The sequence below is a fragment of the Oncorhynchus mykiss genome, chromosome 12, assembly GCF_013265735.2.
Source record: "Oncorhynchus mykiss isolate Arlee chromosome 12, USDA_OmykA_1.1, whole genome shotgun sequence".
Taxonomy (NCBI): domain Eukaryota; kingdom Metazoa; phylum Chordata; class Actinopteri; order Salmoniformes; family Salmonidae; genus Oncorhynchus; species Oncorhynchus mykiss.
In genome coordinates this window covers 94,501,552-94,525,732 of record NC_048576.1, presented here as the reverse complement: position 1 = coordinate 94,525,732, position 24,181 = coordinate 94,501,552, and the positions used below count along the sequence as shown (strand labels likewise).

General features: G+C 42.1%; 2 protein-coding genes and 1 pseudogene across 2 annotated transcripts in view; all 3 read right to left on the bottom strand.

Annotated features, from left to right (window-relative positions):
* Positions 1 to 17,503, bottom strand: part of LOC110485292 (zinc finger protein OZF-like) — a 34,871-nt gene extending 17,368 nt beyond the window's left edge. The window contains exon 1 of the mRNA XM_036939298.1: positions 17,133 to 17,503. The gene's annotated coding sequence lies outside the window, so the exon portion shown is untranslated. The remainder of the gene's footprint in view (positions 1 to 17,132) is intronic.
* LOC118937834 (gastrula zinc finger protein XlCGF17.1-like) lies at positions 1,006 to 5,250 on the bottom strand. The gene is made up of 3 exons (XM_036939557.1): positions 5,242 to 5,250; positions 2,485 to 2,668; positions 1,006 to 2,096 (listed from the first exon to the last, which is right to left on the bottom strand). Exons 1-3 carry the CDS (start codon positions 5,248 to 5,250, stop codon positions 1,126 to 1,128), a joined length of 1,164 nt encoding a protein of 387 aa, XP_036795452.1. The 3' UTR covers positions 1,006 to 1,125.
* An 826-nt stretch (positions 17,504 to 18,329) lies between the features above and the next one.
* Positions 18,330 to 24,181, bottom strand: part of LOC110485287 — a 39,125-nt pseudogene continuing 33,273 nt past the window's right edge.

The following is a 24,181-nucleotide window of genomic DNA, read 5'->3' as shown; positions in this document are numbered from 1 at the left end:
GTTTGTGTACGAGTACAAGGGCATAGGTTTGTGTGTGTGGGTTTGTTATTCGTGGAGGGTGGTATGTGCATTAACATTGGTGAAGTAACACATTAAACATTGGTTTAGGTGTTATTACATGATCGGATTAAGTTATTACGTTATTCATTAAAAAAAGTTGTAACCTGATACCAATAACTTATTACATTAAGTGGAAAAGGTTATTAGACAACATTTTATCATATTAACCAACAAGATGTTACATTTACCGGCTTTATTACATTATAAATCTAAAAGTTATTACATAGATCTTGCCTTGAACTCATGGAAATAATTATCCAATATATTATGGATTAGATTTAGGATCAATTTAATCAATATAGATTTATAAAATACACCATTTAAGTGATAACTTCTTGTTTAGAAGATAATTGGATTGAATGTATTGATTAATTGAATACATGAATATACACCTATTGTTGAAATATTATTCTACATAATGACATTTAATAATAATAGTATTATCATGAGTACATGAAAGAAGATACAATTATCAACATCCCCCCCCCCCCCCACACACACACACACACAAGTTCCCTATAACATTTCCTATGAGAACATTTATCCATTTAGATCATTGTGTGATATTACATAGACACAGGGGAGACCTGATCCTAGATCAGAGCTGCATATGATGCTGCACAGAGGTTACCATGGTGATCAGACTGAGGCAACTGTTTAAGAATGGGAGATGGATATGACTGTTCACTAGATGTTTTCTACTGATCCTGCATTGCTTGCTGTTTGGGGTTTTAGGCTGGGTTTCTGTACAGCACTTTGAGATATCAGCTGATGTAAGAAGGGCTATATAAATACATTTGATTTGATCCTTTTATTTAGGGATCTGGAAACGGTGCCAGAAGGAAGGGAGATGAAACACAGCTATAAGGCTTCTCTCCAGTGTGTATTCGCTGGTGTGAATTCAGGTTATCTAATTACAGCAAGTTTGTGCTTTCTGTTTTTTTCTCATTGGCCCTAAATAAACAGAGCTCTTCCCACCTAGACAGACCAAAGGCTCCTTCTCCAGTGTGTGTTCACTGGTGTGAATAAAGGGTCCATAACTGACTGAAACGCTTCCCACACTGATCACAGATATAAGGCTTCTTTCTCACCAGCGTGTGTTAGCTTGTGTGAATTCAGGGCTGAGGACTGAGTAAAGTTCTTTCCACAATGATCACAGCTATAAGGCTTCTCTCCTGTGTGTATCCGCTGGTGTCTAGTTAGATTGTCTGATTGAGCAAAGCTCTTCCCACACTGATAACAGCTATAAGGCTTCTCTCCTGTGTGTATTCGCTGGTGTCTAGTTAGTTTTTCTGATACAGCAAAGCTCTTTCCACACTGATCACAGCTATAAGGCTTCTCTCCAGTGTGTGTTCTCTTGTGTACAGTCAGGGTGGAAGCTAGAGCAAAGTTCTTCCCACATAGACAGACATAGGTTCTCTCTCCAGTGTGTGTTACCTGGTGTCTAATCAGGGAGGAAACTACAGCAAAGCTCTTTCCACACTGATCACAACTATAAGGTTTCTCTCCTGTGTGTATGCGCTGGTGTATAGTCAGGGAGGGAAGTACAGCAAAGCTCTTCCCACACTGATCACAGCTATAAGGATTCTCTCCAGTGTGCATTAGCTGGTGTGTAGTCAGGTGGCCTGACTGATTGAAGCTCTTTCCACACTGATCACAGCTATAAGGTTTCTCTCCTGTGTGTACACGCTGGTGTACAGTTAAGGCTCCTGCACTAACAAAGCTTTTCCCACAATCAAGACAGGGGTAAGGCTTCTCCCCTGTATGAATTCTTACATTAGATTTGAAGGTGTTAGATGCAGCAAAACTCTTCCCACACTGATCACAGTGAATAATGAAGCCACTCTGGCTTGTAAAACTCTTCCCACAGTCAGAGCAGCAGTGGTGAGGTTTCTTCCCTGTACGTCCCTGCTGGTGTTTCTTGAGATGTTCTGATCTGGAGAGACTCTTCTCTGTCTCGTCAGCAACAGGATGTTGTTGAGGCTCCCCAGACGATAAGCCCCTCCCACTAAGAGAACAATGGTTAAGGGTGTCCCCTGTAAAATAAAGACCTTGAATAGTTAGTATTTGTATATGGACCCATATTTCCAAAACTTTTTTTTTATTTTTTATTGTTTTATTATTTAGCAGACGCTCTTATCAGGAGCAATTAGGGTTTAGTACCTTGCTCAAGGGCACAGACAGATGTTTCACCTTGTCGCCTCAGAGATTGGAACAAGCAACCTTTTGATTAGTGTCCCAACACTCTTAACCACGAGCCTACCTGCTGCCCTTATCATCAAACAATTTATTAGGTACATTCCCCTCCATACACGAAACTGGATCAACAATTTACTGGCCACTGAGTGTTTACTGTTTATCAATCAATTAACAGAAGATGCAGAATCAGGTTGTAGTCTAATCCACACCCCCCATTGTTCTTACTTGATGAAATCAGATCTCCATCTCCCTCCTCGTGTCCTTCTCTCACAGTTCCACTCTGCCCTGGTGTTTTCCTGCAGTCGACCAGCAGCACAGAAACCCTCTTCAGATCCAGCAGTAAGGCACTACCAGGAGAGTTGTGACCAGGGGACTCCGGCAGGGTGGAGGGGGACGGACTAGCTCTGTCCTGGTGACCACAGGAAGTATTGTACATAGAATATCATTAGACCAAACATTTGATTACTTTAGTCTAAATCTCTGATTGATGGCTGCATCCTTATAATACCTCCTTTCTCCTGAAGTGTGTAACCGTTGTTGTGGAATAATCTGAATTAGTTGGTAAAATAGATAAGATGTTTTATATTCATCATATGTTTGTAAATTACTTCTCATCAAGAATGTTATTTTTGTATAATACTGTGGCAGGGTTGCAGTATCTGTTCTATGTCAAGACTAAGTTGTTTGGGCTAGAGTGAGGGGAGAGGTCAAAGTATCACCATGTGTAAACATATATTTTGCTCCACTGTGTCTGTGTGCCAGTTCACACAGACACAGTGGCAGTGTCTGGAATCATTCTATCCTCTCCGTGAGCTTGTCCAGGATTGGTTGTATTTAGAGTTGGTTGTATCTAAATGACAATTTGATATATGCCTGTTGATATGGAGGATTGGTTCTGGGTTTGAGTAAGGAGACAAAGCTGAACGATTTATTATGTCTATGCTGTCTGACTATGTGTGTTCTTTGCTATTAAAGGATCTCAGTTGCAATGTAGTGGGGGCTCTCGGGGAATTCATTGAGAGACACTGAATTGCCTGAGAGTCACAGGGTTGTGATAAAGCTCATATAATTAAAGATGGACTTTGATAACTAACTCTGACATGATTTGGTAAATAGAGGAAATTTCCACGACACCGTTCACTACTTTCCACAAATGTCTTGTATATTTCACTTTGGCAAATTTTTCAAAATGGAATTGGAATATTTTTTACAAAAATGTAAAAACGTATAAAACTTGATGGTAGAACAAAGAGCAGAACAGAAACGAAAAGCTCCACCCCCTCTTTCAAGATGTAGATGTCGCCTCCCCTTCCAACGTGTGAAAGATGGCAACACCTGCTAAATCATGTTGTTCAAATAACCAGTGATGAAAAACCTAAACACCAGAACTACTGCTGCTAGTTATCCCACTTGGAGCATGTTGAGAAAAATGTCAGTCTCATAGTTTCAGTATCCTTATACAGTACATACATAGAATAAACCATCAGATATAGTGGTATTGTAACATGTAGTAGAAACCTACAGTAAAAAGGTATGGGTGTAGCCTGGTGCAATTTCTGCCCCATGTAACATTGCTCAAGATTCACTTGTCTTATTACTGTAACAGCATCCACATTTAAAACTGTCAATATTCAGAACATGAGTGTAATAAACTGTAATTTACCACCCAAGTACTTCAGCAGTACATTGTACACTACATCATTTCTGTACGTAAACTTGACACTTTATAATTTTGCTTACGTAATTAAGTTTTTAGCAGTTTGATTAAATGATAGCTAAATGTATTGTTAACAAATGACAGGAACATCGTTGTACTTACAGTTACGAAAATCGACAACATACTTATGACAATTATACCAATGAGAGAAAAAAACGTCATTGGATTGGTGGAGTCATGTGATAGTGGGAGAATCCACCATATGTTTCATAACAGCCATTTCCTTTCAAATCAGTGAAGGGAAGTGAGCAAGTGCACAGTTAGGGAGGAAGGAAAGATAACTAGGGATTCCTTAACATATTATGTAGGTAGAAGTGGAGCTAGCGTGAGGGCCATGGGTGCAACTGTTCCTGCAGATACACTCAATCCCAGTGAAAGTTGCACCCCTGGTTTTTGGTATCTTTTAGTTGTCACTAAATTAGATGATGTTGAAGTTGAAATGGTGCTTGAACAGTGGAGGAAGCACCTGTTTCCTTTTCGACTTGCGGTAACTCTAAATCAATAGTAGTTTAGTATTCAGAAAACATTCACTTGCTCGACCATTCTGAAGGTCATGTAACTGTTACATGCAACATTTCTTGTGAACTTAACAGGACAGATGTTGCTCTCTAGTTTTATGATGTAACAAAGGTCTGGTTGAATGTATTCTGCCACTGTCTTCTTGTCTCAGCTGAGTCAAGGCATATGAACTAACAGGTTATAACAACACAATTAACGCAACATGTAATATGGCTATTTTTCTGGCTTTCTTCCCTGGTGATTTTTACCTACACACCACTACTGCAAGTTGTAACTTTGCCCTCATTATTTCTCCATGGTTCTGACTTTACCTGCTCGTTGCGCATTGCCTTGTATCAATCTGTGTGCTTTAGGCTAGTAGGCTACTTTGCTGAAGGACAAAATATCCCACGTGTTTATTACCACCATTGTTTATGAAACAGTATAACTTTAGACCGTCCCCTCGCCCATACCCGGGCGCGAACCAGGGACTCTCTGCACACCCACGAAGCATCGTTACCCACAAAAGCCGCGGCCCTAGCAGAGCAAGGGGAACCACTACTTCAATGTCTCAGAGCAAGTGACGTCACCGATTGAAACGCTATTTAGCGCACACACCGCTAACTAAGCTAGCCGTTTCACATCCGTTACATTTATTTTGTCCAGCTGTTAAAATGGAACGAATGGATATGGAAGATCAAAGATGATTAAACTAGACATGTTATACACCACAGTAGGAAAACTGTTAATAAGTCAACATAACTTACCTGAACCATCGTTGAAGCCGTTCTTTCTTCAGCGTTTCTTCAAATAAAAAACGTGACAGTAAATCTGTAGCTAGCCCACACTAGTTACTTTCTTTGTTACCGCGTTCAGATAAAGCTAGACCAGAACAAACGTTAATTTAAATATCAACACTCGACTAACGTTGACAAATATATGTCTGATGTAGCCTAATCTTACTCCAGAAAGATCCTGGATATGATTTGAATCTATTAAAGTAAATAAAACGTCCAACACCCTATTCACCAAAAATACTGTTGTCGTCTACCTCTACCCCAGAGTCTGTTGGAACAACGTCCTCTTCGGGAGTCCAGATAGTTTTAATTGTCTTAGGCCCAGTAAGTGTAGCCTAAAAAATACCAAATTACAAGCTATACGTGCTGCGAAGCATGCAGCATTTACAGCAATGCAACCTCCGAAGTAGTCAGTGTGTTACAAGCATTTCGCTACACCCGCTATAACATCTGCTAAACACAAGTATGTGACCAATAAAATTGGATTGATTTATAATTCTTCCGCTTTACAGACCAGATCCAGAGATGTTGAGAAGGAAGTGGTCTTCTTCTTCTTTAGTGTTATGGCGGTCCGCAAAACAATGACTATTGGTGCACTTCTCCACCTAGTGTATCGGCTGTGTATCAGCCTACTATTCTGTAGTATGAATTCATTACACTTTGTGAAAAACCAACTAACCCTACACCCATTAAAACCTCATCATTATTCCACTACTTTGGCCCTCTAATTCAACACCAGGCCAGCATCCTGGGAGGACAGGATATTATCCTTCAAAACACCTTGTAAATATGCAGTAAAATATTATACACCCAAGTACTTCTCAACAGCTGCCACCACAACATCTATCCAATGTGATTTACATTCTATTCCTGCGGTACGGTTGACAACCATGGCCATGAACTTGGCCAAAACTTACTGAAGCATGTTATTCCTGTCACTCTCTATTGACCTCGGCCTAATTACAGGGATCCTCTCAGGATCCCTCACCCTGGACCCATCTTCCTCTACTACTCTCTTCACTGCCTCAGCATACAACACCTTCTGCACTACTGTGATCCTGGTAACCTCAACCTGTCTTTCTCTCACTGGACACATCTGATCTCCAGCACCATGTGTACCCCTACAGTTTATACACACAACGTTTTACATCAATACTACACATTCCTTTCTCTCAGGTCCTCCTGCACACTTCTCACATCTAGAAATCTCCCTGATACACACTGCTGGAAGGAAGTAGTCAAGGAAGGGAGTTTGTGTTTATACAGGAAGTACCGCCCCCACTTACCGCCAACCAATAATTTCAATGTCGAGCTATACGAGCTCGCCAGCTTGTAGTCTTGAAACTCGGAAATGAGATACATTTGGCTCGTTCATCCATCCCAATGGGGAAAATGTTTTGTTTTGGAATAAATACAGAAAATAAGATAAGCACAGGCTTGAGATCTTATACGTTTTGTTCTATGAGATAATAGCAGTCAGTTAATATGAACTTTATATTTTATGAAGCCTTCTGTGCTTTTTTTGTTACAAATTCTTCAAAATTAACAAGAAGTGACGTCAGCTGATAAATATTGTAGAACAAAATCTAATAAGATCTCCTAAACCTGTGTTTACAACGGTCCATATTTTCGGCATTTATCCAAACACCCTACATAAACGCCATTACATTTTCCCCATAGGCTTTGTCCAATGAACCATGGCAAAATTAGTACCTATTGCTATTTCTCTCTTTAGAGCCCCACAGTGTACTCGTCATAATACCCATAAAACCTAGTGCTCGAACAGGGAAATGGTTCCAACTGTTTTCCACCATTCATTTTTCCCATAGGCTTACCCTGGGGAGACATTTTGATTACCATGTAACTCTCTCTCAGACAAGGTGACTTGATCAGTATAGTCAGCTATATTTACTCTCAAATGCTGATGCAAGGCAATGATCTTCGCCTTTTCCTAATGTGTATTTTGGTCCTGTGTCATCCAACCGACAACACATTACATTATCAAAGTATGTTTGTCTATTTTATGTTTCTATCTGAAAATATTTTTCACTCGTACAGTCTTCTGACGTTGACATCAGAGTCCTCTAAGACATGTAGTGACCTCTCTGAGGAGTGGTGGTCGGGGTGGAGGTGGTAGCCCATTATGGGGTGGGGGTCCAGTCGAGGGTTCTCCCCACCTGAGGCAAGGCATTTTTTTAAAGGTCATTTTTACGATGTTTCAGAACCACATGTCAAACAAAGTTAAAAATGTATAATTTTCTTTTTAAAGCAATGACAGGTAATTATGATATATTTCCTAGAGGTCAAATATCAACTTTCTGTCAATCTGAACATTCTGAAGATGTGTCTGATGGACAGCTATGACTCTAATATTCCCAATGATATATGATTAAAGGGTAAACATGAGTAATAACCTGATGTACTGTATGCTGACGTTGTCATAGGGGTTTTACCCAATGGGAAAATGGAAAGGGATGGAGGGATGAATAGAAATAGTGATAAACACACAGAAAGGTACCATTGCTGCAATGATAGAACACATTTTACACTTTAGGAACATATACATTGTCACCCCAAGTGAGCCTGAACAAGCCCCCTGGCTCATTGACAACAAGGTCTACAAATAAATTCTGTTAATTTTTTTAATCAATGTGTATTATTATAACTTTATTTCAACAAGGAACACGGACAGACCTCTTTTACAGCTGGGCCCTACGTATACATGTCTATACATACAGTTTAGGTACAATGATTAATAAACTAAACAAGACAAACAAAACCATCACAGATAACACACATTATTACATTCACACGCAGGTTATTCCCCTACCAGCAAAATAACTTGTATTACCCAAGTGTGTGTGTGTGTGTGTGTGTGTGTGTGAGAGAGTGATTGTACAGGTGTGTGTGTGTGTGTGAGAGAGTGATTGTACAGGTGTGTGTGTGTGTGTGAGAGAGTGATTGTACAGGTGTGTGTGTGTGTGTGAGAGAGAGAGTGATTGTACAGGTGTGTGTGTGTGTGTGAGAGAGAGAGTGATTGTACAGGTGTGTGTGTGTGAGAGAGTGATTGTACAAGTGTGTGTGTGTGAGAGAGAGAGTGATTGTACAGGTGTGTGTGTGTGTGTGTGTGAGAGAGTGATTGTACAGGTGTGTGTGTGTGTGTGTGTGAGAGAGTGATTGTACAGGTGTGTGTGTGTGTGTGTGTGTGTGATTGTACAGGTGTGTACATGTCAATAATTCCATGATTTTACTTTTAGACGGGTGTATTGTTAGATATTACTGCACTGTTGGAGCTAGGAACACCAGCATTTACAATTGTATCTTTGTCAAATAAGCACCAAAAGGGGTCAAACAAAGCTAGCTAGATTACGGGAGTATCCGGAAACCCTGTGTCTGTCTGTCACAAAATGTAGGTGCTAACCTTTTGTGACAGCATGCCTTTTCCTTTTGGACTAAAACTACAAGAATATTCAGAGTTATGAAAACTGGTTGTTTTGCAAATGTTGAATTTATAATATGGTTACTAATAATGGAACAGCTAAATCAAAGTTTAAGTATAGAGACTTGACGATATTCTTGCAAAATTATGTATTATGAATGCAAACGTTTCCTTCAAGATTTGCACAAATGTACCTGGGTGACTTCACACTAAATGTCATGTAGAACGCTCAAACGTCAAGTTATCCGTCTGAAAATGTGCGCACACACTGCTTCCATCTTGTGGACACCATCGGAATTACAACCAGAGTGATGGCTAAAACTGGGACCTTTCTCTTGCATTTCAAAGATGGTGGTAGAAAAAAAACAGGTTGTTTTTTTCTTAGCATTTTCTTCTATCAGATCTATTGTGATATATTCTCATACATTCAATTCACATTTCCACAAAGTTCAAAGTGTTTCCTTTCAAATGGTACCAAGAATATGCATATTACTGCTACAGGCAGTTAGATTTGGGTATGTCATTTTGGCAAAAATTGAAAAAAAAACCCTAAGAAGTTTTAATTAATGATTCCAACCTAAGTGTATGTAAACTTACGACTTCAACTGTACCAGTTTTATTACATTATAAATCTAAAAGTTATTACATAGAATGCATAGTTCTTGCCTTGACCTCATGGAAATTATTATCCAATGTATAATTGATTACATTTAATAAATTACAGGATATCACACTTGAAAATAGGGGCCTTCATTCTCAGATATATTCACATTTTATAGGGCTTTTGGTTACCTTTTGTAAAGTGCTTGGTGATGCCAAATGTCTTTCTGACATGCTCCAATCAAGCTCTCTTGACCTAGCAAGGGCTGTGGATCTAGTAGGTGCCCTTACAGACACATTGCAGGACTACAGAGGATTGAGTGTGTTGAGGATTAGTGAAGTGGAGATGTTGTTTCCTACCTTCACCACCTGGGGGCGGCCCGTCAGGAAGTCCAGGACCCAATTGCACAGGGTGGGGTTGATGATGAGGGTTGAATGCTGAGCTGTAGTCAATGTGTTCATTCTTATTAGTATTCCTCTTGTTCAGATGGGACAGAGCGGTGTGATAGTATCGTCTGTATCGTCTGTGGACCTATTGGGGCGGTATTATTATGTTTTTTTTATTTTTAATTTTTTTATTTTACCCCTTTTTTCTCCCCAATTTCGCTACAACTCCCGTACGGGCTCGGGAGAGACGAAGGTTGAAAGTCATGCGTCCTCCGATACACAACCCAACCAGCCGCACTGCTTCTTAACACAGCGCGCCTCCAACCCGGAAGCCAGCCGCACCGGAGGATACACCGTTCACCTGGCAACCTTGGTTAGCGCGCACTTCGCCCGGCCCACAGGAGTTGCTGGTGCGCGATGAGACAAGGACATCCCTACCGACCAAGCCCTCCCTAACCCGGACGACGCTAGGCCAATTGTGCGTCGCCCCACGGACCTCCCGGTCGCGGCCGGTTACGACAGAGCCTGGGCGCGAACCTTATAAACTCACTCACCGAATCAGCGTATAAATCAATATTATTTTCTGAGGCTACCTGGTACATGTCCCAGTCCACGCGATCAAAACAATGTTGAAGCATGAGTTACGCTTGGTCAGACCAGCGTTGAATAGTCCTCGTCAGGAGATACATCCTGTTTGAGTTTCTGCCTTTAGGAAGGCAGGAGCAAAATGGAGTCGTGGTCAGATTTGCCGAACGGAGGGCAGGGGAGGGCCTTGTATGCATCGCGGAAGTTAGAGTAGCAGTGATCCAGTGTATTGCCCTCACGAGTGCTACAATCAATATGCTGATAGAATTTAGGTAGCCGTGTTCTCAAATTTGCTTTGTTAATTGAAATACACAGCTACAATAAATGCAGCCTTAGGATATATCGTTTCCAGTTTGCAAAGAATCCAGTGAAGTTCCTTGAGGGTCGTCGTGGTATCGGCTTGAGGGGGGATATACATGGAGGTGACAATAACAGACAAGAATTATCTTGGGAGATAATACGGTTGGCATTTGATTGTGAGGAATTCTAGGTCAGGTGAACAAACGGACTTGAGTTCTTGTATGTTGTTACGATTACACCATGAGTCGTTAATCATGAAACAACCAACCTGCCCTTCATCTTCCCAGAGATGTTTATTTCTGTTAGCGTGACGCATAAAGAATCCCGGTGGCTGTACGGACTCCGACAACATATCCCGAGAGAGCCATGTTTCCGTGAAACCGAGTATGTTACAGTCCCTGATGTCTCTCTGGAAAGCAACCCTTGCCCTAATTTCGTCTACCTTGTTGTCTAGAGACTGGACTTTAGTGAGTAATATACTCGGAAGCTGTGGGTGGTGTGCACACCACCGAATTCTGACCAGAAGGCCGCTCCGTCTACCACTTCTGCGGTGACGTTGTTTTGGGTCGGCCTCTGGAATCAGATCGAATGCCCTGGGTGGTGGTGCGAACAAAGGATCCACATCGGGAAAGTTGTATTCCTGGTCGAATTGTTGGTAAGTTGACGTAACTCTGATATCCAATAGTTCTTCCCGGCTGGACTAGAAGAGAGGCGACCCTTTCTGTTGGCACCATCTTGCTCACACAAGAAAACTATAACATTAAAGTGAACTCTTGTTTATAAGATATTGGATTGGATTTATTGATTAATTGAATACATGAATATACACCTATTGTTGAAACATTCTACATAATGAGATGTAATAATAGTATCATGAGTATATGAACGACGATACAATTATCAATACCCCCCCCCCCCCCCCCCCACACACACAATATGACATTTTCTATGATAACATTTATCCATTTAGATCCCAATGTGTGATATTACAAAGACACAGGGGAGACCTGATCCTAGATCAGAGCTGCATATTATGCTCCACAGAGGTTACCATGGTGATCAGACTAAGTCAACTGTTTAAGAATGGGAGATGGATATGTTTTCTATAGAGCCTTTAATTTAGGGATCTATAACTGATGTCAGGTATAGGATGGAGATGAAATATGGCACGTTTTTGATTTCTGGTGTTTTTTAATTTGCCCTAAATGAGTAAAACTCTTTCCACATAGACAGACATAGGGTTTCTCTCTAGTGTGTGTTCGCTGGTGTGAATTCAGGGTCCCTGACTCAGCAAAGCTCTTTCCACACTGATCACAGCTATAAGGCTTCTCTCCAGTGTGTGTTCGCTGGTGTTTAGTCAGGGTGGAAGCTCGAGCAAAGCTCTTTCCACACTGATCACAGCTATAAGGCTTCTCTCCTGTGTGTGTTCGCTGGTGTATAGTTAGTTTATCTGATTGAGCAAAGCTCTTCCCACACTGATCACAGCTATATGGCTTCTCTCCAGTGTGTATGCGCTGATGTTTATTCAAGGTGGAAACCACAGCAAAGCTCTTTCCACACAGATTACAGCTATATGGCTTCTCTCCAGTGTGAATGCGCTGGTGTTTATTCAAGGTGGAAGCTACAGCAAAGCTCTTCCCACACTGATCACAGCTATAAGGCTTCTCTCCTGTGTGTACACTCTGGTGTATGGTTAGGGATCCTGCACTAGCAAAGTGTTTCCCACAATCAAGACAGGGGTAAGGCTTCTCCCCTGTATGAATTCTCAGATGATATTTGAAGGTGTAATATGTAGCAAAACTCTTCCCACATTGATCACAGCTGTAAGGCTTTTCTTCGGTGTGTGTTACCTGGTGTCTAGTTAGGTTGGAAGCTTGAGCAAACCTCTTCCCACATTGATCACAGCTGTAAGGCTTCTCTTCTGTGTGTGTTACCTGGTGTCTAGTTAGGTTGGAAGCTTGAGCAAACCTCTTCCCACATTGATCACAGCTGTAAGGCTTCTCTCCCGTGTGTGTTACCTGGTGTGCTGTCAGGTTGCCTGAGTGATTGAAGCTCTTCCCACACTGATCACAGCTGTAAGGCTTCTCTCCCGTGTGTGTTACCTGGTGTGCTGTCAGGTTGCCTGACTGATTGAAGCTCTTTCCACACTGACCACAGCTATAAGGCTTCTCTCCAGTGTGTGTTACCCGGTGTGTAGTCAGCTGTCCAGACCGAGCAAAGCTCTTCCCACACTGATCACAGCTATAAGGCTTCTCTCCAGTGTGTGTTACCTGGTGTGCTGTCAGGTTGCCTGAGTGATTGAAGCTCTTCCCACACTGATCACAGCTGTAAGGCTTCTCTCCCGTGTGTGTTACCTGGTGTGCTGTCAGGTTGCCTGGCTGATTGAAGCTCTTTCCACACTGACCACAGCTATAAGGCTTCTCTCCAGTGTGTGTTACCCGGTGTGTAGTCAGCTGTCCAGACCGAGCAAAGCTCTTCCCACACTGACAACAGCGATAAGGCTTCTCTCCGGTGTGAATACGCAGGTGAATTATGAAGGACCTCCGTGTAGTGAAACTCTTCCCACAGTCAGAGCAGCTGTGGTGAGATTTCTTCCCTGTACGTCTGTGCTGGTGTTTGAGGTGTTCTGATTGGGAACACTTCTCTTCTCTGCCTCGTCAGCAACATGTTGTTGTTGAAGCTCCCCAGATGATAAGTCCCTCCCGCTGAGAGAGCGACGGTTAGGAGAGTCCCCTGTGAAACAGACATTGAATAACTAAGTTTTGGAAATATGGGTCCATAAACAAACATCAACAATATATCATTATACACTCAGTGGACAGTTTATTAGGTACACTCCCCAGTTCATGAAAATAGGTCACTCCTACAGACAGTGAGTCACGTGGCTATGGCTTGCTATATAAAGCAGACAGACAGGCAGAGACATTAAGTTCCTGTTTGATTGAACATCAGAATGGGTAAAACAAGTGACCTAAGCGACTGAGCGAGGTATGATCGCCGGTGCCAGGCGCGCCGGATCCAGAATCTCAGAAACAGACACTCTCCTGGACTTTTCACACACGACAGTGTCCAGCGTTTACCAAGAATGGTGCCTCAAAAAAGCAAACATCCAGTCAGCAGCAGTCCTGTTGGTGAAAACAGCTCATTGACAAAAGAGGTCGCAGGAGAATGGCAAGAATCGTGCAAGCTGACAGGCGGGCCACAAACAGACAAATAACGGCACAGTGTATCTGAACATTGTTGCTGACCAAACCCAATAGAGTATCTTTGGGATGAGATGGAACGGGCTGTTGACAGGATGAATTAGCAGCAGTCTGCAGCAACTGCGTGTTGCCATTGCGTCAGCATGAACCAACATCCCCGTGGTACGTTTTTAAGACACCTTGTAGAATCCAGGCTCCGGATAATTCAGGCTGTTTTGGAGGCAAAGGCTGACCCGATCCGGTACTAGATTGGTGTACCTAATAAACTGAGTATATATTGTTTATCAATGAATTAACAGAAGTTGCAGAATCAGATTGTAGTTTCATCCACACACCCCATTGTTCTTACTTGATGAAATCAAATCTCCCTCCTCCTCGTGTCCTTCTCTCACAGTTCCACTCTGCCCTGGTGTTTTCCTGCAGTCGACCAGCCACACAGACACCCTCTTCAGATCCAGCAGTAAGGCGTTACCAGGAGAGTTGTGACCAGGGGACTCCGGCAGGGTGGAGGGGGACGGGCTAGCTCTGTCCTGGAGACCACAGGAAGTATTGTACATAGAACATCATCAGACGAAACATTTGATTATTGTATTCTATATCTGACTGGTGCATCCTTATAATACCTCCTTTCTCCTGAAGTGTGTAACCAACCGTTCACTACTTTCCACAAATGTACCATTTTTTTTCCTAATCACTTTTTCAAAATGGAAGTGGTCCTTGTAATGCCCCTCTGTCTTATGTTCAGAACCTTTGATTGAGCGTTCATTGGAGTTGAACACATCGTTCACCACTGAGTTAGTCTTGGTTAACCCAGAACTAATGTCTCACGTAATTGGTCAGCCGCTCTATTCAGTTCTGGGTTAATACGTTTTAGGAGAGATGATGAAACGAGGAGGACGCCAACACCTGCCAAATCGTGATTTGTCAAAATAACCAGAGGAAAACCTAAACACCTGACCTACTGCTGCTCATTATGATGTATTTTCTTAACCTTTATTTAACTAGGCAAGTCAGTTAAGAACACATTTTTAGTTTCAATGACGGCCTAAGAACAGTGGGTTAACTGCCTTGTTCAGGGGCAGAACAACAGATTTTTACCTTGTCAGCTCGGGGACAAGGGGGTTATATCGGGGGTTATATCCTTCCTGTATGGCCCTGTCCGGGGGTGTCCTCGGATGGGGCCACAGTGTCTCCTGACCCCTCCTGTCTCAGCCTCCAGTATTTATGCTGCAGTAGTTTATGTGTCGGGGGGGGCTAGGGTCAGTTTGTTATATCTGGAGTACTTCTCCTGTCCTATTCGGTGTCCTGTGTGAATCTAAGTGTGCGTTCTCTAATTCTCTCCTTCTTTCTCTCTCTCAGAGGACCTGAGCCCTAGGACCATGCCCCAGGACTACCTGACATGATGACTCCTTGCTGTCCCCAGTCCACCTGGCCGTGCTGCTGCTCCAGTTTCAACTGTTCTGCCTTATTATTATTCGACCATGCTGATCATTTATGAACATTTGAACATCTTGGCCATGTTCTGTTATAATCTCCACCCGGCACAGCCAGAAGAGGACTGGCCATCCCACATATGCTCTCTCTAATTCTCTCTTTCTTTCTCTCTCTCGGAGGACCTGAGCCCTAGGACCATGCCCCAGGAATACCTGACATGATGACTCCTTGCTGTCCACAGTCCACCTGACCGTGCTGCTGCTCCAGTTTCAACTGTTCTGCCTTATTATTATTCGACCATGCTGGTCATTTATGAACATTTGAACATCTTGGCCATGTTCTGTTATAATCTCCACCCGGCACAGCCAGAAGAGGACTGGCCACCCCACATAGCCTGGTTCCTCTCTAGGTTTCTTCCTAGGTTTTGGACTTTCTAGGGAGTTTTTCCTAGCCACCGTGCTTCTACACCTGCATTGCTTGCTGTTTTTTGGGTTTTAGGCTGGGTTTCTGTACAGCACTTTGAGATATCAGCTGATGTACAAAGGGCTATATAAATACATTTGATTTGATCAGTCAGGAAGTTAAAGCTTGGTCGCAAATGGGTCTTCCAAATGGACAATGACCCCAAGCATACTTCCAAAGTTGTGGCAAAATAGCTTAAGGACAACAAGTCAAGGTATTGGAGTGGCCATCACAAAGCGCTGACCTCAATCCTATAGAAAATTTGTGGGCAGAACTGAAAAAGTGTGTGCGAGCAAGGAGGCCAACAAACCTGATTCAGTTACACCAGCTCTGTCAGGTGGAATGGGCCAAAATTCACTCAACTTATTGTGGGAAGCTTGTGGAAGGCTACCTGAAACGTTTGACCCACGTTAAACAAGTTAAAGGCAATGCTACCAAATACTAATTGAGGGTATGTAAACTTCTGACCCACTGGGAATGTGATTAAATAAATAAAAGCTGATAAATCATTCTCTCTACTATTATTCTGAAATTTCACATTCTTAAATAAAGTGGTGATCCTAACTGACCTAAAACTGGGAATTTTTACTGGGATTAAATGTCAGGAATTGTGAAAGACTGAGTTCAAATGTATTTGGATAAGGTGGAGGTAAACTTCCGACTTCAACTGTTTCAAAACAATCCAGATGTCTTTGTTCCAATGTTTTTTCAAGTTCTAATGTAAAAAACGATTACTCTGAATATCGCACATGGACATTTCCTATGGGCGGATATGGAATCACTCAATATCCTGTGATAGGCCTATGTGGACATCTTATTTTCTCAATAGGACGACAAATAATGACAGTAGGCCTACATTGTATATTTTAAGCTCTAGACTGAGGTCCAATTCAGGGTCTTGATATGCTAAATAAGGACAATTTCTGATGCTTATTCGCGCGGAGGATATGCTCAATAATTTGACTAAAATTAACTCCATACCATTCTTCGACACTAGCTATCATTGTTGTATTACTTCCGCATAAAGACGCGCGCAAACACAAGCTAACAGCACCGTAACTGGTAGCCTAGCAACAGAAATCACCTATTTTTAATGGTCGTTTTCTTTATTTGGGCGCAACAAATTAGTGTATAAACCCTGTGTGATCGAACTGACATCTGAAGAAACAATTTGAGGTGTTCAAAGAAGTTAACCGATACATAATTGGTGTAGGCGATGCCTAATTATTTCTCCCTGGTTCTGACTTGACCTGCTTGTTGCGCATTGCCTTGTATCATCCATCTGTGTGCGATGAGCTAGTAGGCTACTTGGCTGAAATTACCACCATGGTTTCTTTTCTCCTGCTGTTCAAATCGAACTCATGGATGTGGAAGATCACACGTGAAAACTGGACATAGACATTTAAAACACCACCATAGGTATACTATTAATAAAAGTCAACCAAACTTACCCGGTCCATCGTGGAAGCTGACGTTACTGTATTCTTTATAAAAAATAAACAACGACACTAAATGTGTATGCTAGTTACTTTCTTTGTCACAACGTTCAGATAAAGAAAAGCTCGACCACAACTTTATAAATATGAAAACTACATTTAAGTTGTGACAAATGAACGTCTCATTTAGACTAATCTTACATTAGAAACATCCTGCAAATCCTGTGGAAATGTGTTTGGTTTGAAAACTAGATAGAGGATGGTAACAAAGTACTTCCTGTTGATGCTTTCCGGCTTCTTCTGTGGTGTTTAAAAGGTGCCGCCACCTACTGTATATAGTCATCAACACCTCTCTTCAAGTGGGTGAGGCAGTTTAGGGAGTCATTATGCTAGAAAATACTTTTGTATTATATCATGAATCTATTTAAACTGTACATGTTTCACTGTTTTAGAATCATCCTGAATGATAGTGAATGCATTATGTCCACGTGTGGTTGTATTGTTTTTATATTTGCAAATAAAATCTAAAATCACAAATCTAAGGTATTTATAGAAACAACAAAAACAGCTTGGTTAGAGAAATTCTTTGCTGTTGTCTTTCAAATGAGCTCATGGCTAGATGCCCTAGCGTGACCACAGGAATCAGAGGTTAGTTTGTTTAATATGGTTTGCAACCCGGAGTTTACACTTACAGCAATTTACAAACAAGACACTCAGTTCTCAAGATGGTGTTTTCTCTTTATATCCCCTACTATGGTTCACCCCGCCCAGGGTGACATCCCTTAACTTTAACACAATATAAACTAATCATTAAAAGTTGCTAATACAAAGATGTTTCTGCTAGGCGGAGTTCAGATTATTGTTATTTGCAGTTTCCCAATCCTCCTCCTTCTTGCCTGACCGAGCCCCCTGTCTCATTTATTTTTTTCCTTTATTTAACCACCAGTTAAGAACAAATTGTTATTTTCAATGACAGCCTAGGAACAGTGGGTTAACTGCCTGTTCAGGGGCAGTTAGACAGATTTGTACCTTCTCAGCTCGGGGGTTTGAACTTGCAACCTTCCGGTTACTAGTCCAACGCTCTAACCACTAGGCTACCCTGCCGCCCCATTGAATATAAGAACTACCGATGAATTGTTATTTCATTATTTTTTTTTTATCAATGTATGTGTCTATAACTGTGTGCTTGTTTGTGTAAGAGTACAACATAGGTTTGTGTGTGTGGGTTTGTTATTGGTGGAGGGTGGTATGTGCATTAACATTGGTGAAGTAACACATTGGTTTAGGTGTTATTACATGATCGGTTTAAGTTATTACGTTATTCATTAAAAAAAATTGTTACCTGATACCAATAACTTAGACAACATTTTATCATATTAACCAACAAGATATTACATTTACCAGCTTTATTACGTTATAAATCTAAAAGTTATTACATTAACCGTTGTTACAAGACACAGTATACATAGATCTTGTCTTGAACTCATGGAAATAATTATCCAATATATTATGGATTAGATTTAGGATCATTTTAATCAATTTAGATATATAAAATACACCATTTAAGTGATAACTTCTTGTTTAGAAGATAATTGGATTGAATGTATTGATCAATTGAATACATGAATATACACCTATTGTTGAAATATTATTCTACATAATGACATTTAATAATAATAGTATTATCATGAGTACATGAAAGAAGATACAAAATTATCAACCCCCCCCCCACACACACACACACAAGTTCCCTATAACATTTCCTATGATAACATTTATCCATTTAGATCAATGTGTGATATTACAAAGACACAGGGGAGACCTGATCCTAGATCAGAGCTGCATATTATGCTGCACAGAGGTTACCATGGTGATCAGACTGAGGCAACTGTTTAAGAATGGGAGATGGATATGACTGTTCACTAGATGTTTTCTACTGATCCTGCATTGCTTGCTGTTTGGGGTTTTAGGCTGGGTTTCTGTACAGCACTTTGAGATATCAGCTGATGTAAGAAGGGCTATAGAAATACATTTGATTTGATCCTTTTATTTAGGGATCTGGAACCGGTGCCAGAAGGAAGGGAGATGAAACACAGCTATAAGGCTTCTCTCCAGTGTGTATTCGCTGGTGTGAATTGAGGTTATCTAATTACAGCAAGTTTGTGCTTTCTGTTTTTTTCTCATTGGCCCAAAATAAACAGAGCTTCACTGGTGTGAATAAAGGGTCCATAACTGACTGAAACGCTTCTCACACTGATCACAGCTATAAGGCTTCTTTCTCACCAGTGTGTGTTTGCTTGTGTGATTTCAGGGCTCCTGACTGATTAAAGCTCTTTCCACAATGATCACAGCTAATAAGATTTCTCTCCTGTGTGTGTTCGCTGGTGTCTAGTCAGGGTGGAACCTGCAGCAAAGCTCTTCCCACACTGATCACAGCTATAAGGCTTCTCTCCAGTGTGTGTTCGCTGGTGTGTAGACAGGGAGGAAAATACAGCAAAGCTCTTTCCACACTGAACACAGCTATAAGGCTTCTCTCCTGTGTGTGTTCGCTGGTGTATATTCCAGGTTACTGATTGAGAAAAGCCCCTTCCACACTGATCACAACTATAAGGCTTCACTCCTGTGTGTGTTCTGTGGTGTGCAGTCAGGTGGGAAGCTAGAGCAAAGCTCTTCCCACACTGATAACAGCTATACGGCTTCTCTCCAGTGTGTGTTCTGTGGTGTGTAGTCAGGGTGGAAGCTAGAGCAAAGCTCTTCCCACACTGATAACAGCTATAAGGCTTCTCTCCAGTGTGTATCCGCTGGTGTGAATACAGGTTATCTGATTGAGCAAAGCTCTTTCCACAATGATCACAGCTATAAGGCTTCTCTCCTGTGTGTATCCGCTGGTGTCTAGTTAGTTTTTCTGATTGAGCAAAGCTCTTCCCACACTGATCACAGCTATATGGCTTCTCTCCTGTGTGTATCCGCTGGTGTCTAGTTAGTTTTTCTGATACAGCAAAGCTCTTCCCACACTGATCACAGCTATAAGGCTTCACTCCAGTGTGAGTTCGCTGGTGTGTAATCAGGGTGGAAGCTACAGCAAAGCTCTTCCCACACTGACCACAGCTGTAAGGCTTTTCTCCAGTGTGAGTTCGCTGGTGTGTAGTCAGGGAGGAAACTATAACAAAGCTCTTCCCACACTGACCACAGCTGTAAGGCTTTTCTCCAGTGTGAGTTTGCTGGTGTGCAGTCAGGGAGGAAACTCCAGCAAAGCTCTTTCCACACTGACCACAGTTATAAGGCTTCTCTCCAGTGTGTATTCGCTGGTGTCTAGTTAGTCTATCTGATACAGCAAAGCTCTTCCCACACTGATCACAACTATAAGGCTTCTCTCCTGTGTGTGTTCGCTTGTGTGTAGTCAGGCTGCCTGAATGTTTGAAGCTCTTTCCACACTGATCACAGCTATAAGGTTTCTCTCCTGTGTGTGTTCGCTGGTGTATAATCAGGGCGGAAGCTGCAGCAAAGCTCTTCCCACACTGACCACAGCTATAAGGCTTCTCTCCAGTGTGAGTTTGCTGGTGTGCAGTCAGGGAGGAAACTCCAGCAAAGCTCTTTCCACATTGACCACAGTTATAAGGCTTCTCTCCAGTGTGTATTCGCTGGTGTCTAGTTAGTGTTTCTGATACAGCAAAGCTCTTCCCACACTGATCACAACTATAAGGCTTCTCTCCTGTGTGTGTTCGCTGGTGTGTAGTCAGGTTGCCTGAATGATTGAAGCTCTTCCCACACTGATCACAGCTATAAGGTTTCTCTCCTGTGTGTACACGCTGGTGTACAGTTAAGGCTCCTGCACTAACAAAGCTTTTCCCACAATCAAGGCAGGGGTAAGGCTTCTCCCCTGTATGAATTCTTACATTAGATTTGAAGGTGTTAGATGCAGCAAAACTCTTCCCACACTGATCACAGTGAATAATGAAGCCACTCTGGCTTGTGAAACTCTTCCCACAGTCAGAGCAGCAGTGGTGAGGTTTCTTCCCTGTATGTCCCTGCTGGTGTTTCGTGGGGTGTTCTAATCTGGAGAGACTCTTCTCTGTCTCGTCAGCAACAGGATGTTGTTGAGGCTCCCCAGATGATAAGCCCCTCCCGCTGAGAGAACAACAGTGTATGTCCCCTGTGAAACAAAGACATTGAATAACTAGGTTTTGGAAATACAGGTCTATAAATAGTATTATTTTTGTAAAAAGTATTTGTTATTTAGCAGACGCTCTTATCCAAAGCGACTTACAGGAGCAATCAGGGTTAAGTACCCTGCCCAAGAGCAGACAGATGGTTTTACCTTGTTGGCTCAGAGATTCAAACCAGCAACCTTGCGATTACTGGCCTTAACCACTAGGCTAACTGCCTCCCTCTTCAATAAATACACTATGGTCAGTTTATTAGGAACACCTCCATTCACAAAACTGGATCGACAATTTACAGGCCACTGAGTGTTTACTGTTTATCAATCAATTAACAGAAGTTGCAGAAGCAGATTGTGTTCTAATATCCCCCCCCCATTGTTCTTACTTGATGAAATCAGATCTCCCTCCTCGTGTCCTTCTCTCACAGTTCCACTCTGCCCTGGTGTTTTCCTGCAGTCGACCAGCAGCACAGAAATCCTCTTCAGATCCAGCAGTAAGGCGCTACCAGGAGAGTTGTGACCAGGGGACTCCGGCAGGGTGGAGGGGGACGGACTAGCTCTGTCCTGGTGACCACAGGAAGTATTGTACATAGAATATCATTAGACCAAACATTTGATTAGTCTAAATCTCTGATTGATTGGTGCATCCTTATAATACCTCCTTTCTCCTGAAGTGTGTAACCGTTCACTACTTTCCACAAATGTCTTGTATATTTCACTTTGGCAAATGTTTCTAAATAGAATTGGAATATTTTTTACAAAATTTAAAAACGTATAAAACTTGACGTAGAACAAAGAGCAGAACAGAAACGAAAAGCTCCACCCCCTCTTTCAAGATGTAGATGTCTCCTCCCCTTCCAACGTGTGAAAGATGGTAACACCTGCTAAATCATGTTGTTCAAATAACCAGTGATGAAAAACCTAAACACCAGAACTACTGCTGCTAGTTATCCCACTTGGAGCATGTTGAGAAAAATGTCAGTCTCATAGTTTCAGTATCCATATACAGTACATACATAGAAGAAACCATCAGATATAGGGGTATTGTGGCATGTTGTGACGGCCCTGAATTTTTCTGAACCGTCTCAGTGCTTCTCCTTCCAATAGGGTGCTTTCCCTTTAATTGCCAATTAAATAGCCAGCATCAGCTGCGCAAAAGTGGGGTTGTGATGGAGACGTGAATGAGGATGTGTTCAACCCTCAGTTCTGAAGCTTCTCTATTCCGGATGTTTTGTTGCCGTTAAACGTGTGTTTTGTAGCCTAATAGAGTTTACCCAGGATCGGATCCACTCTTTGTGTCCGTGGTCTACACCTCTCCGTTTTTCGTGGCCTTTCTCCGCTGGAGATCTGTTGGCGGATTGGATTGTCTGACTGACCGACTGACTACAACCTTTTTGTATACGGTATTTCATTTGTTTTGATGTGAGGTATACTGTGATGATTTATGTAGTTAGTTGTAGTTGAGGACTTAGTAAGAGTTGATACGCTTTAAAGTTCTGTGGTAAAATAATTGTTATATTGATTGTATGATTAATACTGGGTTTACGTTCCCTGAACTCCTTTACCGGGCTGGACTCTTTAGGCCCGAGGTACAGGACATTTCTGGAGGAACCAGAACTCATTGTGATATTATTATATGTGTGTGTGTAATCATTGGTGTTGCTAATACAACCCACGCAAAAGAATATAGTTGTTTTTTGAAGTTCTTTCCAATGTTTTAAGGGTTTATGAAAAGTTGATTTCCATCCTGACTTTTACATAAGTCCTTTGTATTGGTGTAGACTTGACGGACCAGATGGGACTCATTCCCTCCCAAACCAAAAGGAGAAACCAATGTTTTCTCTGGTAGGCACAACCTACCTGGCACCCCTATAAATAATAACCTCAAGTCAAAACCGTTACATAAAAAATGGCACCCCAGATGGGACAGCTCAACATTGAGAACTAACCAAAGCAAATCTTTTGTGTGGAATTAAAACAATGGATTCACCCCAAGATAATGTGCTCATCCATGTCATACCTGTCAATGGGAATACACAGGGCCATTCTGACCATCAAGCTGACAATACAAATCATAATGTGAATGGAGATAATGGAGTTGATTTGGGCCAGAGCCCTAGGAATCTGAATGCTCGGTCTGGACCACAGGCCACAGGAGGTCTAACCAGTTACTCACTTATTGACATGGATCTGTGTGGAAGTACTGAGCTAGCCCTCCCTCTGACACCCAACCTTCCTCCATTGTCTGGTTTATCTCCAGAGGTTGTAGTCTTACAACTTCAAGGTGACATCCTTGATATTCGTCGGACTCAACAACATCTCCAAACTCTTATCCACCATAATTTCCAATGTCTGAGGGAAGAGCAACAGAGTGCCATGGAATTCAGAAACTCACTGAGCACTCGAACCCACATGCTGACAGAGCTCAGTGAGGGTGGAAGACGGGAAATGACTGGTGCCATGGACAGGCAGTTTGACTACCAACGAAACCAACTCACTGCCACTCTCCAATGGCGCCTGCAACATCATCACACTGAGGTCCTCAAGGACGTTAATTCTGTTTTTTCTCCCATGGTTAACACTGTAGACCACTTGCAGACAGAACTCTCTAATTGTGTTAAAATGTTGGATGACGTGTCTGTGGACATGGCCTCCATTAGGCACAACTCCTTACACAGAGTTTCTCTGGTGTCCACTTCAGTTCAGACCACTGAGGGCCAAGCTGGCACCTCTGAACAGCCAAGACCAGAGTATCTGTGACTTTGCATACGGTTACCACTCCCTGTGCAGAAGGTGGAAACCTGGCATTGAGGAGGAAGAGGTAATTAAATTGATCTTGAAGAACATCAACCCACTACTAGCCAGTCAACTCCGAGAACGAGTCACCACTGTCGATGGACTG

Bases quoted from the DNA above. Each gene is read 5' to 3' on its own strand.
- LOC118937834 (XM_036939557.1), bottom strand. The intron at 2,097-2,484 runs GTAAGAACAATG...TTTATTTTACAG, and splicing joins TGGAGATCTGATTTCATCAA to GGGACACCCTTAACCATTGT.